General features: G+C 34.5%; 1 protein-coding gene across 11 annotated transcripts in view; it reads left to right on the top strand.

Moving 5' to 3' along the window:
- NUMB (NUMB endocytic adaptor protein) overlaps positions 1-22,239 on the top strand; it is a 128,407-nt gene that overhangs the window by 57,476 nt on the left and 48,692 nt on the right. For 6 of the 11 annotated variants that reach the window (XM_016134797.2, XM_016134785.2, XM_016134787.2 and 3 more), the window contains exon 3: positions 19,380-19,520. In XM_016134797.2, coding sequence (XP_015990283.2) covers positions 19,395-19,520 — 126 coding nt within the window. In that variant the 5' untranslated portion in view covers positions 19,380-19,394. Of the gene's footprint in view, positions 1-748; positions 839-19,379; positions 19,521-22,239 lie in introns of all 11 variants that reach the window. The other 5 variants (XM_016134799.2, XM_036218327.1, XM_036218324.1 and 2 more) reach the window with 2 other exon arrangements.

Raw genomic sequence — 22,239 nt, 5'->3', positions numbered from 1 at the left:
AGTATTGAAGAGCCATTTAAAAAAATTATCCTGTAATATTTTTGTGAAATATTATTCCTATTTTTTCTTTTTAAGAAACATTTTTATATTGCCAAAATCATCCCCTTCAAAGAAACACCTACCCTTAGCACAGCACATACAGATGTATTACTGGTAAATGCAAGTATTGGTAGGAATGTGGTTATTTTTAAATAATTTGAGATTCTAAAGGCAGCAATCATGGCAGTTTAAGTCGTTTTGACTAGTAAAATGCTACAGGTATGATGGGCATAATCCCTCTTCAGTGGAAATGATAGTTTTACCCTACTTTAAAGACATATCTGTTTCTTTCTGTTGTTCTTGTATAAAAATTGCTTTCTACCAATGCCAGGAATTGCTCCTTTATAACACAGCTCTTCCTGTTTGGGACCCCTTGAATACTACTTAAAAAGGATATGTGTGGAATGGAATTTGTGGGAGTAGTTGTGAACAAACAACAATGTCTTATCTGTTTGTCTCTCTATGTATATACAGTATTTCATATTTCAGAGATCCAGTAATTTACCTGTAGGCACTTCACTTTTATCCAGGGGAATTATTTGTTATGAATTAGAGGAGATTGTGATTCTATTTTAGTGTGTGGGTCTTATAGTTGCTGCGGTGACTTGGAGTGGTCAACTTTGTTTTGTTTGGAGGTACCATATGAGTGTAATGTAGCAATAACTATGTTACTAACGACAATTTTGTGAGATGTTTATTATTCTCATTTTACAGATGAGGAAACTGAGGCTTGGTGAAGTTACGAAACTTGTCCAAAGTCACACAGCTTGTAAAGGGCACAACCAAGATTCAGAGACAGGTCTGTCCAACTTCAAAACTCTTAATCATGGCCATGAAATTTTGAAATAGCTGTGAAGTATCAACATATGATAAGTTGTATTTATATTAATATTGCTTAACTGTTGTTTTAACACTTACTGATAATTTTCTTTAATGGTGAATTTTTTCAACCATAATAATTTTATGTATTTTTAAAAAAATATTGTGAAAAGAAGTACAACATAGTAATCGAGGGGCTGGGGCTCTGAAGACAGACTACCTGAGTATGAATCCCTCAGTTTCTCCACTTACTCATGTGACATTGGGGAAGTTACTTAACTTTTTTGTACCTCAGTTTTCCTATCTATAAAATGGTGATAGTAGTATTATCCACCTGATACGGTTGTTGTGAAAATTAAATGATTTAATATATGCAAAGCACTTTCAACAGTGCGTGGCACACAATAAGCATTCAATAAATTTTAACTTACTATGCTCTAGCAACCAGTAAAACATGATCATTATTTCTAATTCTGTATTAGAGAATTTGGATAAAGCCAAATGTAGGCAGCAATATAAGATAGCACAAAGCTTATGTAAACAAAAATTAAATTTGAAGAAGTTAGATCTCCAGAAATTTATACAATTGATTGAGCTCAGATCTATTATAAAGCAAACTGGGTAGCTGGTTATAGTTCTCACATGTACCAGGGTATTATTTGTTTAAGGACCACACATAGGCCACTAGGGATACCCTGTGAGCCCAGTATGAACATTGTATTATGAATGCGTTTTGTCTGTTTTCCTCTTGTAAATGCAATTTGTATTCAGAATACATTTTTTGGTGGCTTTTAAGGAGATGATGTTTTGGCAGTGTTCACAGATAATTCCACGAACCCAAACCATGTGTGTTACGTAAAATGTTGGTTACCATAACTTACATTGCAGGAGTGGTTATCATAACTTATACTGTGGTGAATGTGCACACTTGTCTGACCTTTGAACCAATGGGCCCACAGCACATTCAACTAGAACTCAGCCGTATGATGTCATGTGTTCTTCACTCATATTTGTTCATTGCTGCTGCCAGAATTCTGAAGAGCCATATCAGCTATTAATACAATTTGGTAAAAGTATAATACCTGTAATTAGTGACTAATCCATATATACCAATTGCACAAATATCTGTAAATAAGAGTAATTTGTGTGAAGTTATGCAAAAATTCAAAAACTGTTATTGGGATATGAGGGCCACCTGGCTGTGATATCTCTCACCCCAATGATCTCGAAAGTTGACTTGGCTGATCTGGCTGGCTAGGCGGGTGTCCCTTTCTTCTCTCACCTCTCCGTGTGCGTCCCTTCCACAGCTGCACACTGGGTTGAAGGGGACGACCTTCCTTCGTAGATTTGAGGACCTTTCTTTGGTTAAGGGTATATGAGTAGCTGTGCTCTCCTGCCAGAACTTCCAAACAGGCTCTCAAAAGCTGTTATTAAAAACTGGGACTTATCTATGGCCACGCCACCCTGAACAAGCCTGATCCCGTCTGATCTTGGAAGCTAAGCAGGGTCAGACCTCATTAGTACTTGGATGGAATATCACCCAGGAAGACTAGGTGCTGTAGGCGTAAAAAATAAAAAAAAATAAAATAAAAAAAAATAAGGGATTGTAAGCTAACAAGGTCCTTGCAATCTGTGGGGTCAACCAAGGGTTGCCTCACCTAAAAAAAAATTAAAAAATGGGACTTGTCTTATATATGAGCCCAGTGCCTCTATAGCTTTTAGTTTATGCATGCATTTAATACTCTTTATCATATTGGGCCTTTCTATCCTTAAACATGTTATGTCTTGTTATTTAGATATTTTAAAATATCTTTCAATAAACTTTTCTCCATAAAAATCTCTGTTTTTCTCTTAGGTTTAATTATTAGATACCTTATTTCTTGTTACTCTTGTAAATAGTATATTTTTCTTTATTTTCCTTTCCATTTTCTATTTGCTGATAAAAGCTTTTTTGGTGTGTAGATTCATGTTCATCCACCTTACTAAATTATTAAAGTGTTATGAATGCAAATTGTCTTTCCTTCCAATGCTTACACCATTTCTTTTTCTTGCCTTACTAGATAGGACTTCCAGTACAGTATTCAATACAAGTGTTAATAGTGGACATTCTTATGTTGCACCTAGTTTTTAAAAGGAAGTGCACTTTATGTTTTACCATTAAGAATAATGTTTGCTGTAGATTTTTGATGGATACTTATAGGTTAAAGACATCTCTGTTACTAGTTAACATTTTTTTTGTATGTGTGAAGAATGAATATTGAACGTTATCAGATGATTTGTTTGCATTGTGAGATGATCATATAGTTATCCTCCCTTCTGACAATGCGGTGAATGACATTCATAGATTTTCTAATGTTGAATTACCCTTCTGTTTTTAGAATGAGCTCAACTTAATTATAATGGTCTTTTCTTATACAGTTGGATTTAGTTTACTAGAATTTCTTTTAGAATTTTCGCATCCATGTTCACAGGTAAAATTGGCCTGTAATTTTTATTTTTTTATATTGCTCTTATTTGATTTTGGTCTCCAGATTATGCCAACCTCAAAAAATGAGTCAAGAACTAATCTTTTCTTTCCTCCTTCTGAGAGGATTTATGTGTGACTGGAATGATCTCTTTTAAGTTTGGTTGAACTTCTGTTCAACTATCTGGGCTTAGTATTTTGGGGGCAGGCATCTGGGCTTAGCATTTTTGGGGGGGAAGGTATGGATTCAGTTTTCTACATGGTTTTATTTAGGATTTCTGTTTCTAGTTAGTCAGTTTTTAGAAAGTTTTTTTTTTCTTTTTTTAGGAATCCACCCATTTTGTCTGAGTTTTTAAAGTGTTTGGCATGAAGTTGTTCAAAATACTCTTTTGTTATCTTTTAAATTTCCCTCTTTTTTTATGCCCAATTTTGTGCCTTCTGTCTTTTTTCCTTCATCAGTCTTACTAGAGATTTTGTGGGGTTTTTTCAGCCTTATCAAAAAACCAGTGCTTGACTTTGATTTCCTCTATTGTATATTTTTTCCTTAATTTCCAGCCTTTTCTCTTTCTGCATTTTTTAAGTGAAAAGCTGAATCTAAAGTATAAGGACACTGGGTTATCTCCTGTTTTCCAAGGACGAGATTTTAATAGGCCTTAGGAACAGCTGGAACCAGGGACCTACAGTGCTACTAGAACTTGACTTCTTCTGATTTTGAGTCTTGTTCTTTCTTTCTTGCTGTTAACTGGCTTTTTTACTCTTCAGTCCACATGACACAAAACAGTGACAATGAGCCCCTGATGTCAATTCCAACTATATGTGGAGTCCTCCAGGGATTTCAGATTTTTCCATTTGGATTACTTTCTTACTGAAGATTATTTTCTCTAAAATTCTCTTTAATGAGATTTTCTGTAGTAAACTTTTTTTTTTTTTGATCTGAAAGTCTGTCGCCCTCATTCTTGATAGATACTTCATTAGGTATAAAATTATGGGTTGGCAGTTATTTATTAGCCATTGGAAGAAATAATTCCATTCTTGTCTGGTTTCCATTGTGCTATTGATAAATTTGCTGCCTAATACTTGTTCATTTGAGTGAGTCCATTTTTTTTAACCTCTGTCTGCTTTTGAGCTCTTTATTTTTTGATTTTCTGAAGTTTCATATGTTGTCTTTAGGTATAGATTTCTTTTTATTTATCCTGCATGAGATTTTGACTATGAACTACTTATTTTTCCTGGAAGAAATATTTGTGGGTTTTCTATGAGGCCCAAGAAGGAAATAAATTGCTTCAAGGTGATTTACCTTTGTTTGTTTGTTTTTCCCAAGATGCCTCAAGGTACTATTTTGGTGGCTAAAATTCATCATTTGAGGTTTCGAGCCACCTAAAAAGGGTGAATTTGGGTTGCAAATATGTGTGTGGGTCTGCTTATCTTTTCAACCTCTTAGAAATCCTGTTTTCTACTGCAGTAGGAAGACAAATTTCCTTGTCGTCCTTTGGAGATAAGATGTGGGAATATGTAGCCTTAGGTTAATTCTGGTTTACTCTTTTCCACACAATGAAACTTTCAAGTGGGTCCCAGCTTCATGGAGAAAGGGTCTCCTATTAGATTTTCCATGTCGGGTAGGTCTCGAACTTTGACTTCTCTCCCAAGAGATCATTAACACTGAAGCTCAACTTTGTGAGTTAGGCAGATGTCTACAAGACAGAAACAGTTTCATTATTCCACTTATCTCGTTGAGTTTCTGCTTTCTCATAGATTTTGATCTGGTTATTCCGTTATCATCTCGTTAGCTCTTCAATCCTTTTAATATTTTTCGAAGTAAAATTTTATCTATCACTTTTAGTTTTCAGTGGGAGAATTGGGTGAATAATCTAGCATTACTGTGTTACTGGAAGTAGTATTTTAATTTCTTTGAGTTTTTTTTTTATTCCTTAGGATAGATGCTTAACAATTATTAGCCTTATTTTCTAATATAAACATTTAAAGCTATCCATTTATTACATTTGGAATGGAGTATTTTCATTATTATTGATTATTCATATTTAAGATTTTTAATTTGCTATTATGATTTTCAGTTATGCTTGCCCTTAAGTTATAACCTATGATTCACAAGGCAGTTAGGAGTTTTAAAATATGTGGATTTTCAAGATTTATCTTTTTGTTATATTTAACTCTACCTTTAAAAAAAACCAAGATTTTCAATTTGGATTACAGAGCAGGACTCACCTATGTGCTATATACAAGAGACACATCAAGTGATTTAGAAAAGCTGAAAGTGAAGGGGTAAGTAAAGACATACAAGGCGAAACGGAAACAAGAAGAAAGCAAGACTTGCTCTGTGCCACTCTTTTCAGTGGCTTTTTCTCCCCTTCTTGATAAAAGACTTTAATGAATAACCAATATTCCATCTCTCTGAGAGTTCTCAAGGTTCCTGGAAGACTGAATTTGCGTTAATAATAAAATGGTAATATTCTTTTACTTTCTTCTCTTCCTCTTTTCCTCAGACCTTAACATCTTTGAAACTGAGATGTATCTCTCATACTGGGATGCCTCTTACTATTGATATTTAACAACAGAGAAACAACAATAGTTAACAATTAATTGGCAGCATTTTTTTCTTTCCTAGTGGAACATAAAATAATGGCATATGTTGCAATCAATGCAACACATACACTTTAACATACATATGAAGACTCTTTATCCCACCCCATCCCCTACTTGAAATGCCCCTTTTTTGGTTCTCCCATCCTATGTTTATATCATTCAGGACTTTAAGGGAGGAAATACTCTTTATTTTCTCATCCTGGCTTCTCTTCTTCCAGCACTTAGTGCGATACTTTGTTGGACAAAAGGTTATGTTTAATTAACAATTAAGAGAAGCGTGTAGGTATAATGAATTATAGCACAGGCTATGACATATTTATATAAGTGACCATTTTTTTTAGCCTCTTGATGAAGAGATTAATATCTACATTCGTTAAGATTATTCTAGATAGAATTTATTGGACGGATGCTTCATCATTTGATGATTTTCAAGAAGTTTAATCATTGAAACAAAAAAGTAATTACAAACTATTAGGCAGGATGAAGGAAATGAAAAAAGTAATACAATAAAGAATTATAGAAAAGGGAATTTAGAAAGACAGGAAAAAGAAGTCCTCATCAATGAGATGACATTTAGGTTGAGACTTAAGTATAAGTAAGAGACAGAAGTTCTCGAAGGGTCTGAGCGAAAAGCATTTCAGACAGAAACAGCAGGCCTGAAGTGGGAAAGAGCTCGCAGTTGACTGAAAGGATCATGGGTAGTTGGAGAGAGTGCCACCTCAAGGAAAGAGGCAGGCTGGGGCCTTACCTTACTGTGCATATTTACCGAGTATCTATGATGTGCTGGGCACTGTTCGAACTGCTTCTTGGGCAATGTGAATTATTATGCCACACGGACTCCCTGATTGCTGAGAGTTTGGATTAATTTGAAGCTGCTTCGAAAGCTATGGAACTATTATTCAGTGCCATGAGCCACTTTACATTTTTAAAGATTACACTGGCTGCTTTATACACAGTTGATCAGAGGGGGACAATAGAGGAAATAGAAACAAACACTGGTTGATGGCTTACACTAGTCCAGGTAAGAAACAAAGATGTCTTAGACCATGGTTCTGATGTTGGAGATGAAGAGCAGTGAACGAATTTAAGACTTAAGACGTATTTTACAAGTCTTCGTTCTCTGATCTGACTCCTTCCTTTGAAAGGAGTCAGATCAGAGAGGGTTAAAGGATTAAAGAGATGATATGTATAATTTGTGAAATTGTCAGTAAAGGGAAGCAGAACTGTGTTTGACTTTCTTATTTCTGTAATTTTTCCAGTGCATTTCTGTCTGTTTTAAATTCTTGGACCCAGATATATTTTTATTCTAGTCTGCCTCTCCAGATTCCAGCACCTTTTTCTCATCCCACACTTGACAGATGCTTAGAGGAGGAAAGTCGGTGTGAAAAGTAGGCTAGCATTCTCAGCAGTTCTGCCCTTTTGCATCAAGATGTTTCTTGCTAAATCAGTCCTTGCTATATCAGAGCAAAACCATTTTGGTCTATAAGTGAAGATTTAATTCTCGAAGGAACACCATCCTAATGAAAGTCTGTGTATACATGTGTTGTATGGGGTTAAGGGTGAAGGACATACGTTTTTTATCTGTTAAGTTTTAATGTACCTTAAAAGGTAAAGGTACATGTAGCCTAACTGCAAATTTCAGCTTACCAATTGTTTTCTCAATTGAAAGACAAATGGTCAACTTAAAGGTAAAATTGGTTGTGTAACCAATCAGAAGAGATAGCTTTTTATGATTCATACATAATCTTAGGGCATTCCTGAATCTAAAGAGCCTATGGGGTATATGATGGCCTAGTTGAGAACACATGGTCTGAATGATAATCGGGGCTGAGGAGCATGTAGCTGGAGAGCTTTGACAAACTGTGACAGTGTTCTCAAATACCAATCTTTAGGACATCCAAGACTTAATTTGTTGTTGTTTTTAAATCTTTGATTTGACAGTTGATAAAGTAAAATAATTTTTAGTTTTAGCTATTGGAAAATTAGAATAATCTGTTCTTAAATTTTTTTTAATTCGAAAATACCATAGGTGGCAGAATTTTTCGAAATAAGGCACAATATGGTATTCAGGATAGCCTAACATGTAGCCTATTAATAAAAAAGTTGAACTGAAATATAAACAGATTTCAAATTTATTGACACCTAGGTTTTTACAGGAGCTGAATGAATGTTTCATATGAGAAGTAGGTTAAAAAACAAAAATAAAAACCTTTGTTCACTCTACTTCTGCAAATCTGTTTGTTAATTAACTTTTATCACAAAACTGACTATGAACTTTTAAAATGAATTTTATTAGTCCTGCAAGTTAAGTATTGTTGCTGTCCATTTGGCTCAGTGCCTAAGTAGAACACCCAACCAGTGGTACAATTTAGTAAATTATAAATTGTTTCCTGTTAGGTGAATTATGCCAGTGAAACCAATATTTGATATAATCCAGAATTCTTAGGATTCATCGATCGAGTGGAGTCTTGAGTAGATGATCTGCCTCTACATCTCTGGCCATGCTGAGTATCAGGGATTCCTTACATTTTTTCACTTACTTAACTTGATCAAATAGATTTTTTTTTCTTTACTCTAAATCTTGAAAGCAAGTTCCACATCATAAGAAATAGTAAAAATCAAAGAAAGAAAATTTTAAAATGAAATACTTATGCTTTTATAGTGTAGCCTACTTTAATGTAATGATTTAATATAGTATTTCTATGAGAACAGATGATTTTCTTTTTTTTTTTGGTGGATGGACAGTCTGCTTTTTTTTTCCTTCTAACTTCCCCTGTAGAATTCTGGGATAGAAGCGTGATAAAGAGTACAGTAGAATTGTATATATTCATATTTAACCATGTTTGTTTAGCAAACAGCAAAATAAAAGTGAGTTAAAACCAACTTAATTAAATTTAAATTTAGCTCTCTCACTGTTCTACTCAATGTGTTTCTGCTGTACCATGTTTTTGTGCCCCTGTAGTGTGAGCATACCATGCTAGATGAATATTTTTCTCATGGCATAGATCCTGTAAACATAAGCTTACTACATGAACTATGTTCACCCAAAAACAGCAAGCTGTTCCGTACTAGGAGAAATCTCTAGCCGTGTTGGATTTATTGCAAGATAGTATAGTACTGTACTTTATGGATGACTTAAGGTATTCCCAATATAACTTGGAATTTATGTGATTTTTGTTTTTAGTGCTATCTTTCAAACTTAATCTGATGAGAGTCCCCTGAAAAATTTTAGCTAATCTAAGGAAATTTGTGAATTTAGTAATTGTTTTCAGATATTCAAAATGGTATCCATGGTTCCATATTTTAGTTTATATAGTCTTAAATTTGCAACCACCTACTACTGTTGTGATCATTAGAGTAATTTTACCATTTTGGCTAACTTTGGTCCTTGTTATTATTTTCTCAGAGGGAAACAGTCTTAAGTGTCAGGGTCGGTTTCCTGAGTGTGTCTTCCGTGTCTACTGTGTATATCAAGTATGTGCTACAGTTCTGTTTTTTTCTCCTCCAAGTAAATTTTCTAAAGCATACTCCTGCCTTGTTCAATCTTTCATATAATTTATATACAAGAGGGACCTAAAGTTAGAGGGGTAGTTGTGGCTATACAACAAAGAAAAGCAAACAAGCAAAGTTGAGGAGGGGAAAATCTTTGAAAAGAGGAGTCTCCATTTTCTTAAGAGTTGTGGCTCTTCAGAACCCCTGGGTTCATTCCAGATTTGGCTGGACAGACTAAATTTCAATGACTTTATCCTTTTTAGTAAAAATGGGACAAATTTTATAACGAAATGTGACTTGTTTTTTTTTTATCCTTTATGAGATAGCTCCTAATTGTGTGTATGTACTTACAGTTCTACATTCCCTACCTCTATCCTCAGCTCTAGAAAATGATTTTAGGTGACTTGCTTTCTACCTAAATAAAATTATAAAATAGTCGATATACACAAAAGAAGATATGTAATGTATGTAGTTAATAGAGCATAACGAAATGAAAACTTGCATATCTACTGCTCAAAAACTAGAACATTATTAAAACTTTTGAAGTTTCCCTGTGCTTTCCCAGTTATGTCACCATTTCTTTTCCCTCAGAAGTAGCACTGCCCTTAATTATGTTTATCATTCTCTTTGTTGTTGCTGTTATGGTTTCGCTAATTATATACATATGCATAAATGTTCTCTTGTTAGTTGTGCATATTTTTGCCAGGTCCTGTAATGTTGGGAGACTAAGCGCAGACTCTGGCACCAGGAGGTTCTGCCACTTATCACCCATGGGATTTGGGCAAATTACTTCTCAGTGCCTCTTTCCTCGTTTATGAAATAGAGATCAATAATAGAATCTACTTAATAGGGCTGTAGTGAGGATTAAATGAGTCATTACATGCGAAGTGCATTATGCACAGTGCCTGGCACACAGGAAGTTTTTTGAGCGTAGTTGTTGTTAGTATTTCAATAAAGCAATCATAATATAAACAATTGGCTTTCCTTCTCCCTCAACATTATGATTGTGAGATTCATTCATGTTGGTTATTTTTTGTGTTTGTTGACCATTTCTGTTCCTTTGTAAAATGCTTATATATTTTGCCCATTTCCTTTAAGTACTTTAAACTGATATTTGATTTGCTTATTGATTTTTAGAAATTCTTTAAATATCAGGATACCAATACTTTATTCATATACATGGCATATATTCCCCTAGTTTGTGGCTTATCTTTCATTTTCAGGTAAATGATTTACAAATTAGGGGAAATTATTTTGTTAGACCACCGTCTTATTTGGGGTGTATATAGTTCACAGAATTCTTAAACCATATTTTTGCAATCTTCCTGAGTAATCCATTCCAATATAATTAAACACTGTAGAAAAAATCTTATATCATTTTAGAGTTACTGACCAATAGCTCTTCTTAAAGCTTTTTTAAATATTAAAATAATCTAACTTTAGAACCATAAAGCTGACTACATATGCAACATTGAGAAGTCATTGTTAGAAATTATACTTTTTGTGCCACTAAGTTTTGGTCTTTTTAGTTTTATTACGTTTTCCAACAAATAAGACCATTTTCTGCTTGTAGCTTACCATATGTAACATAATTATTGTTCTTATTCTGTATTAGAGAATTTTTGTTTGTTTAAAGGCATGGCAGTCGTACACCTTACATGACTGCACTGGCTATAGAAGATTCTTTTAGGAATTGAACCTCCTTTTTGAAGTTTTATTTTGCCATTCTTTATATATTATATTTTATAGGGAGCATTTAGGAACTCATCCTGCAATTAGTTTGTTTCTTCTCTTTAATGTGGGCTTCCTGTGGTTAAAAACAGTTATTTCTTAACAGTTTATAAACTCACACATGAAACTCTTACTACAGCAGGGGTTCCCAACCCCACAGACAGAGGTACCAGTGCGTGGCCTGTTAAAAACCAAGTCATACAGCAGGAGGTGAACAGTGGGCAAGTGAGCAAAGCTTCGTCTGTATTTGCAGCCACTCCTTAGCGCTAGCATCACCGCCTCAGCTCCACCTCAGATCATCAGACATTAGATTCTCATAGGACCACTGGTCCCACTGGTGCCAAAAATGTTGGGGACCACTGTAGTACATAGTACCATTCACACAGCAGATGCCCAATACTTATTATTTCTTCTTGTCCTTTTGTTCTTTCGTGGGTAGAGCAAATTACTGTTTATGTGTGTAATCCTTCATACACTTATATATTTAAGTGCTGTTTAAGCAATCTGTTTATTTTGTCACACGTAAGGTTAATTGCCATGAAAAGTATGACAATTTAGCTGATCTTTTGATACTGTAGATAAGACTTTATATTTGAAACAGTTGCACTATTACTTTGTTTTAGAAAACTATCTTTAATTCCAGCATTCATAGTAGAATCTAATACACCTTTTCCCTATTGAAAGTCTTATTTCAACAGGTATTATATCAGTGAATAGTGAATTTTCCAGAGCTGGTATAGAAAGAAGATTCAGGAGCTTAGTCATCCGGATCCAGTTCACCATCATCTGCTGGATTATTAGTTGCCTCCTAATTATCTCCCCGTTTCCATTCTTGTTTCCTTCAATCCATGCTTAACCCAGCAGCCAAACATAAAGCATAAGTTTTATTTAGAACCCTGCGAAGGCTCCCCATTTCTCTCAAAGGAAAAAAATCTAAAACTATTTAGACTACCAAGCCCTAATATGACTTTGTCCTGTGTAACCGTCCAGTCTCATCTCTTCTCCTCTCTTGTCTTCATTTCGCACTGGGCGCACAGACCTCCTTTCTGTCCAACACTCTAGGCAAGCAGCCCCCTCTCGGGAGCTTTGTGTTATTTTCTTTTTCTGGAATTCTCATCCTACTCGCATAGCTCTTTTTTTTTTTTTTTTTTTACCTCCTTCAGTTCTTTGCTCAAATGTTACCTTAATTTAAATTTTATCCCTGCTCCAGCTCTTCTTCTTCTCCTCTTAACCCTGTTCATCTTTTTCTGCACGGCATTTACCATTTTCTGACATGCCTCACAGGCGGCGCTGTGCTGGTGTCCAGCTTGTCCACTGGACATAATTCGTGATTATGAGTAAGATGATCACATTTCTTAATGCGTAGCAGAATTGATTGGATAATAGTTCTCAAACACTGGAAGAATATTTCCTCAGATTTTTTTGTGCTATTCATAATATAACGGTTATAGACATCACACACTCTTAACGTTAATCTGCATTATTAACATTTGCTCCATCAGTTTCTTAGAGGTTGACAATCACAAAACAATACATCAAGCTATGACTGGTAGTTTTTGCCAGATTCCATAGTATAAATACTTCCACCACGGCCGATTTCAAGTTACCAAGATAAAGTCACTGCACATGACTCTGGGAAGAGTTGTACACTAGCCCAGCACTACATAGTATTTCTACTGTACAGATACAAAAGTCATAACCCCAGGAGCATAGATTATAGTAAAACATAATAAAATAATTAGGATGTGATAAGTTTTTAATATATATTACCTTCGTCTTAGAATAACTTATGTTTATATAATTTGATTTTTAATAATGGTTGCGTTCAACACCCAGTTTACAAACTTACTGAAAATTTAACAGTTGGATCTTGTCACCCAGTACACCACTGTAAATAATTTGCCTACTTATTTTCTATCTCCTTCATAGAGGCATGGGTTTTCCATATGGTGTACTGCTGCAAGGCTTGGTAGGCAATCAGTAAATACTTGTTAAATAATTTTAATTAAATTATTTGAGGTCTTTTATATGTAACTTAACAATTCACATAAACAAATGTCTGTACTAGATGCTGAGTGAAATATAAATATTGCCTTCAAAGAAATGTAAACATTTTTTCTTCATTTTTAAATACGAAGTTTTGACTATTACAATCCCATAAAAATGTCTCTGAGCTTTAGATCTGGACTGTAAATAAAAGCATGCTACTCTGAAAGGAGTAGAAAGATTTTCAAATTTGCCTTGATGTAAAAGATATATCATATGATCCCCTTTTCATAAAAAAAAAAAAAAATGATAAAGCATATATGCATAGAAAAAGAAAGAAAATTCTACCTGTTAATGGAGGTTATTTCTGTTTAGTGGGATTACAGGTCATTTGCTTTTCATTCTTTGGATTTTTCTGTTTTTCCTGTTCTTTACAAATAATATCCATTACTTCTGCGATAAATATTACTTTGAAATTAGCTTCATTGTCATACCCTGGTGTAGTATTTTAATTGAAAGAGAAGGAAAGTAAAACATTATAAGTAGAAAGTGCAGTGTAAAGAAAGAAGTAGAAAAGCCACAGTACATTCAAAAGGCCTGGTTTTCATAGGATTATGTGGGAAAGTATTAGAGGAGGAGGCTGGGGGAAGTTTGGGTTCAGGTTATAGAGGCTCCTGAATGTCAGACTCAAATTAAACTTTATGATCTTCAACAGTTTTTGAACAAAACCAAGGATGAATTTAGGACTATTAATCTGGCATAACTATGCAAGAAATTCAGAAGAAAGAAGGCTTAAAGTCGAGAGTCGTTACAGAGGATGGATGGAAATGATTTTTCTACCAGGGCAATTAGGAATAGAAAGTAATGGCTGAATGCCAGAGATATTGATACTCTCATCCAATAGCACTAATTGATGGACTGGGTATGGAAGAATAATGGAAAAGCGACAGAGACAAACCTTAGACTTTCCTGTTGTCATTTGAAAATTTTGATGGATGTATAGGTGTTATGTAGAAAGAGGACAGGAAGAAGAGCTTGTTTGAAAGGAAAGATAAATTTGATTTGGAGATATTTGAGTTAGAGTTGGAAGTACAAGACCAAAGCTCACAAAAAAAGTCAGGACTAAACATGAACTTTTTTATGGGGGAGAGAGATGATATATAGAAAATAATTTGTTTACAATTTAATTTTTAACCCATTTTTGATGTGTTAGCTAACTCTTCATTTCCTAGAATTTCCTGAAGCAAACAGCGAAGCTAATTATTGGTTTACATAGAGTCTTATCATCCTGAACAAGATAATTTCCTGGAGTGGTTACATCATGTTGACTCTCAATTCTCACTATTTTCTAAACTTTTCTTTAGTCCTTCTTTCTCCACTGACACCACCACCCCCACCCTACTTCAAGCTGTTGTCATAATTTGCCTAGATTATTTAAAAAGCCTTCTAACTCATCTATAGTCTTTTCCCCTCAGATTTATTTTCCAAACTGCCACCATAGTAATCTAACTATATTGCAACTCTGGCCATGTCAGACTTTTTAGTGGCTTCCCATTGTTTATAGGATAAAATCAGGACCTGATCCTTGCTTACTCCTCTGACCTAATTTCTGCATTCCTCTTCTTGCATTGCTGCCTAGCATTTGATTTCATACATCTCTACTTGTATCGATACTGTTGCCTTTCCCTGAAATATCTTTTCCCTCCTACTTCCCATGGCATGTGGCTAATTTTTGTTCTTCCTTTAAAACTTAGGCAATATCCCCTATAGAAACTGTTTCCTAGACTGTGCTTCCAGAGCATACTGTATATAGTGCTATTATTATATTCACCATATTGTGCAGAAATTAACCTTTTATGAGGGGAGAGAGCCACCTAAAGGCAACTTGTTTTACCAATTTCTGTGTCCACCAGCATTAACAATAGAGCCCAGCCCATAGTAAGTTCTCAGTTTTTACTGACCCAAACAAATTGGATCAGAGGGGAAAGACTTAAGGGATGGGAGATAAGAGGTGGTGATTTCATTTTAAATTAAATGTATTTGAAGCAACATCAATGCATTAAAATGTAGAAATTTGAGTAAGACAGCAAGACTTAAAAGTACTATGGGGAAATCATAATAGTTGGGGTGATAGTTCGTGTCGATGGATTATTTCTCTAAGACTTATAGTGTCAATAACAGAACACATATTGAGGACTGATAGTTGGAGAATACCCTCAATGTGTGGGAGAAAGTAGAGGAAGCCTGCAAAGGCATCAGTAGAAACAGAGGTGAAGAAGATAAATCAGAATAGAATATTGTGTGAGGGGAGGCAGGGAGGAAAGAAGTGTACAAAGGAGAGCTGGAATCACGGTGTCAAATTTTGCAGAGCAGTTAAGGAGAATGAAAACTGTGAAAAGGTTTTCTCTATTTAGCAATTAAGTCGTATCTACTGACCTTTGAAAATACTAGTAGAATGGAGATTTCATTTCTTTTTTAAAAATTTAGTTCGTAGGACAAAATAAACTTTGTTCTCAATTTTTATACTTACACTTATACTTACAAAAAATGAGGATTTCCCCAAGGGGTATGATCTTCTTTAGGAGTAAAGTTCAACTTTGTTGAGGACTAATAGAAAATGTTTCTTTGAATTAACATGTTTTCTATTTTTTTCTTGTTATCTGTTTTTATTTTGTCAGCAAGCTCATTATACATATAGATTACTTGAAAACAATGTTTAGTCTCTCCCTTGTGTTACCTGTTAATTTTATAGACCAGTGGTGGTTACTTTTTATGAAATAACAAGCAAGATATTATCATTATATATTTATATTGTGATTGAATCACTAATTTTCAAAAATTTCCAGCCACAAGACCCTGTCTATAAACTTTTACATGGAACTCTAATGCGTAAATCAGATAAAGTGGCGCCATCTGTTTGAAACTGTAACTGGGACTGAAGCCCCTCCTCAGAGTTGTGTCCAGTATTCTAACCTCCTCACTTTCCCTCCAAACAAACAGTGGCTCCTGGGTCTCCACTGAAAAAAGTAGGGCTGCCTAAAGCATAGCTCAAGAATCCCTGATACATGATAATCTTTGTAGAAATGCCCATAGCAAACCGTTTTAGTACTGAAAATGACAAGATATTTAGAACCGAAATTGGTCAACACTTCCAGTCTATTCTCTTTTTGGTCACTAGACTGGTACAACAATAAATAGCTGCCCAAAGAGCAAATAAAACTTATACTAGAGTTTTTTCTGCAGAGGTTGGGTGTCTTTCTTTAAGGGAAATTGTCAAAGTGATTCCTTTGTCAGTGGGAGGTCGGCCTGCTGTTAATCTGCAGTCTCATCTAACACTGATGATTCTCTGGTCTTATATGTCTACATTTATCCTACCTAGTAAATATCATCTAACGTGATAGGAATTTATTTTATCTTTAATTTCTTCAAATTTATAGTATTCTGTATATATATGACAGTGTTAGGATACAGAGGTACTACTTAGAAAAATAAAATATAGTCTACCATTAAGGAAATAGAAAATTGCTATAAGGTTTGACGAATACACTAATAGAAGTATGTAAAAGGTGTTAATGGGAGTCTTATGAAATAGAAGGACCTAGCCCAGGCCAGGTAGGGGCTTGTCAGAAAAAAAATGCTAGCTTCCTAGAAGACTTCTGAACTGATTCTTTAAAGAGGAGGAGACTTTAGCCAGAGGAAAATAGGGAAAGGTCTTTCTAGGCAGAGAGGGAACACACACACAGGCTCTGAAGGCGGGCCTGCCTTTTTGGAGAACTGCAAGTAGTTTAGTATGGCTGGAGCTTAGCTTGTGAATGGGGACTGGAGAGTGAAGCCAGATGAAAAGGACTGTGTTCGCCATACATAGGGGTTTGACTTTGTCTTAAAAGTGATGCGAAGCAATTAAAGTGTGTTTTTTTAATTATTATTATTTTTATGGTGACATTGGTTAACGGAATCCAATAAATTTCAGCTGTACACTTTAACAGTAAGGCGTATACATACATACATATATATTTACACTGTCTTCACCTCCCACAGTTAGATTTCTTTCTGTCACCACATATTTGACCCCCTTTATCCTGTCTACCTCCTCCCTCCCCTCCACCTTTTAACTTCTGGCAACTACTAGTCTGTGGTCCATGTCCATGAGTCTCTGTTTGTCCTGTTCATTTGTTGCGTTTAGCTTTATAGCCCACATATAAGTGATGATATCATGAGATTTTCAACTTTTTCTGTGTGGCTTATTTCACTTAGCATGATTATCTCGAGGTCTATCCATGCTGTCGCAAATGGCAGAATTTCATCTCTTCTTATGGCTGAGTAATATTCCATTGTATATACGTAGCACAGCTGCAGTTGATGGTTTTTAAGCAGAGTAATTACATGGTCAGATTTGAGTTTTAGAAAGCAATCTGGCAGTAATCAGGAGAACACAGTGAAATGGACCTCTCTTGGAAGCAGTGAGACCATTAAGTAATAGACTATCACAATAATTTAAGCAAAAATGTCCAAGGATAGTAGAACTAAATTTTGGTGGAAGGGGTGGAGGGCAGGCAATGAATTCAAGATGTACTAAGGAGGCAAAATCAGCAGAGTTTATTGGTCAGAGAAAGGGCGATTGCAGGGATGACTTTCAGGTGTCTGGCTTGGCTACTTGGGTAGGTGTGTGGTCTTGTTTGCTAAGAGAAAGAAGTTAAGAAGAAAGGAATCATAAAGGCTTTTTGCCTCAAGATTCTTAGGATGCCAACTTGAGCAGAAATATAGGTGCTTTTTATGTTCTTGTATTTGTGTTTGTATATATTTTGTATATATGAAAGTGTATAAGGATGTATTATCAAGGAAAGTTGTGGAATTCTTTTTGGAAGTCTGTTAGATTAAGATAGGCTCTCATTTAGCTTAATTTAGGAATGAGTGATCTACTTAAAGGTAGAAGAATAGACTACCTTTTGTCCAATATTTTGATTACTTAATATCTACTTCATATGTTCTGTAAATCAGTTTTGAATTGAGAAATAAGAATTTTACTTTTAGAAAATCCAGAATGTTTACATTGCCATATGTCTGTCAGAATTTTTACCTTTTCAGAATCTGTGTGGTAAGATTGACTTGTCTGTGTAAATTAGCTAATTCGATAATAGTACACTGTGGCATTATGCATTTTAAAATACAAAATGATTTTCCTCAGAATACAAACTTTGATTTTCAAGTCTTTCATTAGTTCATGTGGGAATTTAATATTCAATCCCTTGCTATTTAACACTCCTGACAGAGAGTTATTTCCTTTACATAACTTTGTCACATCATTTTCTCAAGTTAAGGCCGGTCGAGGTATTTAAATCCTTTGGTGAAAGAATGAGCAATGCTACTTAACAAAAAACTGGAGGTATTAGTTTAGATTTTGCGATTTACTCTGTAAAGGGACACTTATTCATTATCTTTATTCATTAGTTCTTGAATGAAGTTCTGTTATTTTTTATCAGTTAGGTCTTGCTTCCCTGGAGTTTTGCAGTACCAGCTGCACCTTTTAAAGCATTAGAGAAGTGCCTCTTACGGTTACAAAACAAGAAACTGACTATAGTTTCATACTTTTAATCTACAGAGTTAGTGATGAGACTTGGACCTTTGTCACTGAAAACTATTAGACTACTTTCATATCTGTAATGATTATAGATGTGAAAGTACATTCAGATGTCACATTGCTTACAAGAAATGTCTTCTTTAGAATAATTTAGTCCTAGTGGAACATTTTCTTTAGGTATGTTTAAAGGAAACTTTATTTTATTCCTTTTCATAAAACTTCTTTTATGAAAAGATGATTGTAGTCCCTGCTTTGCTTAGTGTCCTCTAATAGTAAGCCAAAAAGGTCCCCAAATTTAAGCATTTTAGAATGATTTTTTCCCTAATAAGTATAAAAGTTTTCAGCAATTGTTAGCGGTCTATAATTTGGCCTATATGTACAAATTTTTATTTTCAGGAATTCGAATGGATTAAAGTGCTTGAAATTTTTCAAAATAATGTTTCCTCAAATCCTAGGGGATTATTGTTGTTTTACATTATATTTAGTATTATATTTGTCTTCAAAAAGTGAAATGATTTGTTTGAGCTGAGTGTTACTCAAAGAGGCTCATTTCCTCCAAACCAAATCTTTACTTTGGGGCATTAGTCTTTTATTAGTATGGTAATCCAAAGTTTAAATATGTGAGATGGAAATAACTTCCTTTTCATATTTCTTTTATTCTGTCTGCAGGTTGTAAAAATTAAAATGAACAAACTACGGCAGAGTTTTAGGAGAAAGAAAGATGTTTACGTTCCAGAGGCCAGTCGTCCACATCAGTGGCAGACAGATGAAGAAGGGGTTCGTACCGGAAAATGTAGCTTCCCAGTTAAGGTAAAGCTCATGTTTCTATAAATCTATGTATGAGAAGGAATTGACAGTCTATTGTATGCGAAGTCCCATTAATTAGGACACTTGAAAATAAACCTCCAAAAATGAATCCCTTTGTATTTTACGTCAATGGTAGAATTAATAAAATAGATTATAATTTTTTTTCTTTATATTTAAAGAGGATATTTCCTTTGTATAGCTTTCCCACATCATTTTCTCAAATCGAGATCTCTTTTAGGCTGGTGAAGTTGCTTAAATCCTTCCAGGAAAAACTGAGCAATGCTGCTTAACAGAAAACTAGAGGTATCAGTTTCAGATTTTGAGGTTTGCTCTGTAAAGGGACACTTATTCATTACATTTATTCAGTGATTTCCTAAACCAAAATCTTTACTTTGGGATATTAGTTTTTTATTAGTCCGGTAGTCCAAAGTTTAAATATGTGAGAAGGTATATATATCTGGTGTATACTCTGGAGTCAATACAAATAAGATCACTTCTGATGAGAATACTAATCCTGAAGTATCTGAAAATTCCATGTTATCAAGAATCAAATTAATTTCAGTGGGATGTGCTTACTGAGTGGCAGGATAGAGGTCGTGGGAGTCTGCTTTCTTTAATTTTGTAATTTTTAATCATATAGAGGTTATTTAAACTAATGCCTTGATTTGTCAGAACAGGAAATGGAAGCTCAAAGGTTAAGAACATAGTAAAGATCTAGAGAACAGTGTGCCATGCAAGTACTTTTTCTTACTACTACTTGAGACTTGGGAGAAGAAAGGTCATATTTAAGGACATGGAAGAAACGTAAATGCTATACTGTTGAGTGAAAAGAGACAATCAAAACTTATGTAAGCACATGGCGAGATGTGTTAGTATGAGGCAAAAATTAGAAGAAACTAGACCAAAATGTTGATATCTTAAAGAAAAATTAGTTTAATACGAAGTGTTAAAATTTTTTCTCTTATTTTATGTTCTTATGTGTGAATATTCCTATTGTGATTTTCTTCTCCTTTTTACTGCTTCAGTGCCATTGTTTAAAACATGGACTCAAGCTTCAGAAACAAGAAAAAATTTCTATGATGAGAAAAGTGATGTTTAGAATCTACAGGTTAAATAAATACATGGTTATAAAAATATACAAATTTTCCCACAGTTTGTCAGTAACAGCATTTTCCTAATCACTTAGCTTTGTTTACTTATCTCATTTGCTGAAACTTTTATAGGAATAATAAACATAAATATTTTGATTTTTAATATTTAGTATGATATTAAAATATGAAAAGAAAAAACCTTACGTAAAAACTAATACTCTTCTCTACTACCCCCACCCCCTAAAAAAAGAAGTTGGCACATTTTGGTTATAAAAGTTGAATATTATGTAGAAATGAGCATTCTTAAATACTCTTGGATACTCAGAGTATAAATTATAACCTCTTAGGAAGGCTGTTTGTAAATGTCAGTTAACAGTTTTAAATGCACTTTTCATTTGACCCGCAATTTTCTTTTACATATAAGAATTACATTTAAGTACATTATAGATATACGTAAGTGGTCACCTTAGCATTGTAATAACAAAAATGTAGAAATATCCATCATTCTAGGATTGGATAAAGAAATTATGACATCTATTAAGTGCAGTTCTTTGCGACTATTAAAAAGGACTAAGGTAGATCTATGTTCATGTATTCAGTAAATTTCTGTGAACACCTGCTGGAACACCTGCTTTATGCCAGACATATGCTAAGTAGAAAGCAAAAAAGACTTGGTTCTCACTCTCGTGGAGTTTATAGTCTCCTCGTGGGGAAGACAGACTTTAATGAGATATTTGCATTATTAATGTATGAGTACAAACTGAGATAAATGCTCTTTAAAAAGAGGATCTGGTTCTTTAAGAGCATATAACAAAACATGACCTAGACTAGAGGATCAGGGAAGGCGTTCTTGAAAAAATAGTTTTGCACCGATATCTGAAGATTGAGTAGGAATTAAGTAAAAGGGTAGGCAGAGGATTTCAGAATTATGGAAAGTGTGTATACATAGGCCCTGGGCGATGGTGGGAGAAAGGAATGATTTCAAGGAGCTAAAGGAAGTTGTAGGAGATGAACCTGGAAAGAAGTAGGGTGGAATTTTGTAGGCCATGTTAAGGATTTTAGACTTTAAGAGTAATGGGAAGCCATTAAATGTATTGTTTTTCATTACTTACTTATTTATATTAGTGTAGTAAAGTACACATAGAATACAATTTACCATTTTAACCATTTCCGGGTGTATAGCAGTGATATTAAGCACATTCATACTGTTGTGCAGTCATCACCAGGATCCATCTCCCAGAACTTTTTCATCTTTCCAAGCTGCTGGGACTCTGGCTGCGATGTCACTTGGAGGTAGTCCAGCGTGGATGTAAGGAGTCTAGTGAAAGATTATTATTATAGTAATCCAGGGGGGAGATATAATGGTAGGCTGGACTAGGGTGGGACCGTGGAGATGAAAAGAGATGAAGTAAATTGAGAGGTAATTAAGAGATAAAAGCAACAGGAATTGGACATGGACTGGATCTAGGGAATAAAAATGGGTAGTATTAAGGAGGATACCTAGTTTCTTGTCTCAAACTGATAGAGGTGATGATCATTGACAAGCACTGACGTTGACATAGGAAACTCTGCATGGTCTCATACAGAAAGATAACTTTATGTTTATCATTAAGTAATAAAGGCAACATACA

The sequence above is a fragment of the Rousettus aegyptiacus genome, unplaced genomic scaffold, assembly GCF_014176215.1.
Source record: "Rousettus aegyptiacus isolate mRouAeg1 unplaced genomic scaffold, mRouAeg1.p scaffold_m13_p_3, whole genome shotgun sequence".
Taxonomy (NCBI): Eukaryota; Metazoa; Chordata; class Mammalia; order Chiroptera; family Pteropodidae; genus Rousettus; species Rousettus aegyptiacus.
The sequence above is the reverse complement of the archived record's forward strand: the minus strand, read 5'-3'. Positions and strand labels throughout refer to the sequence as shown.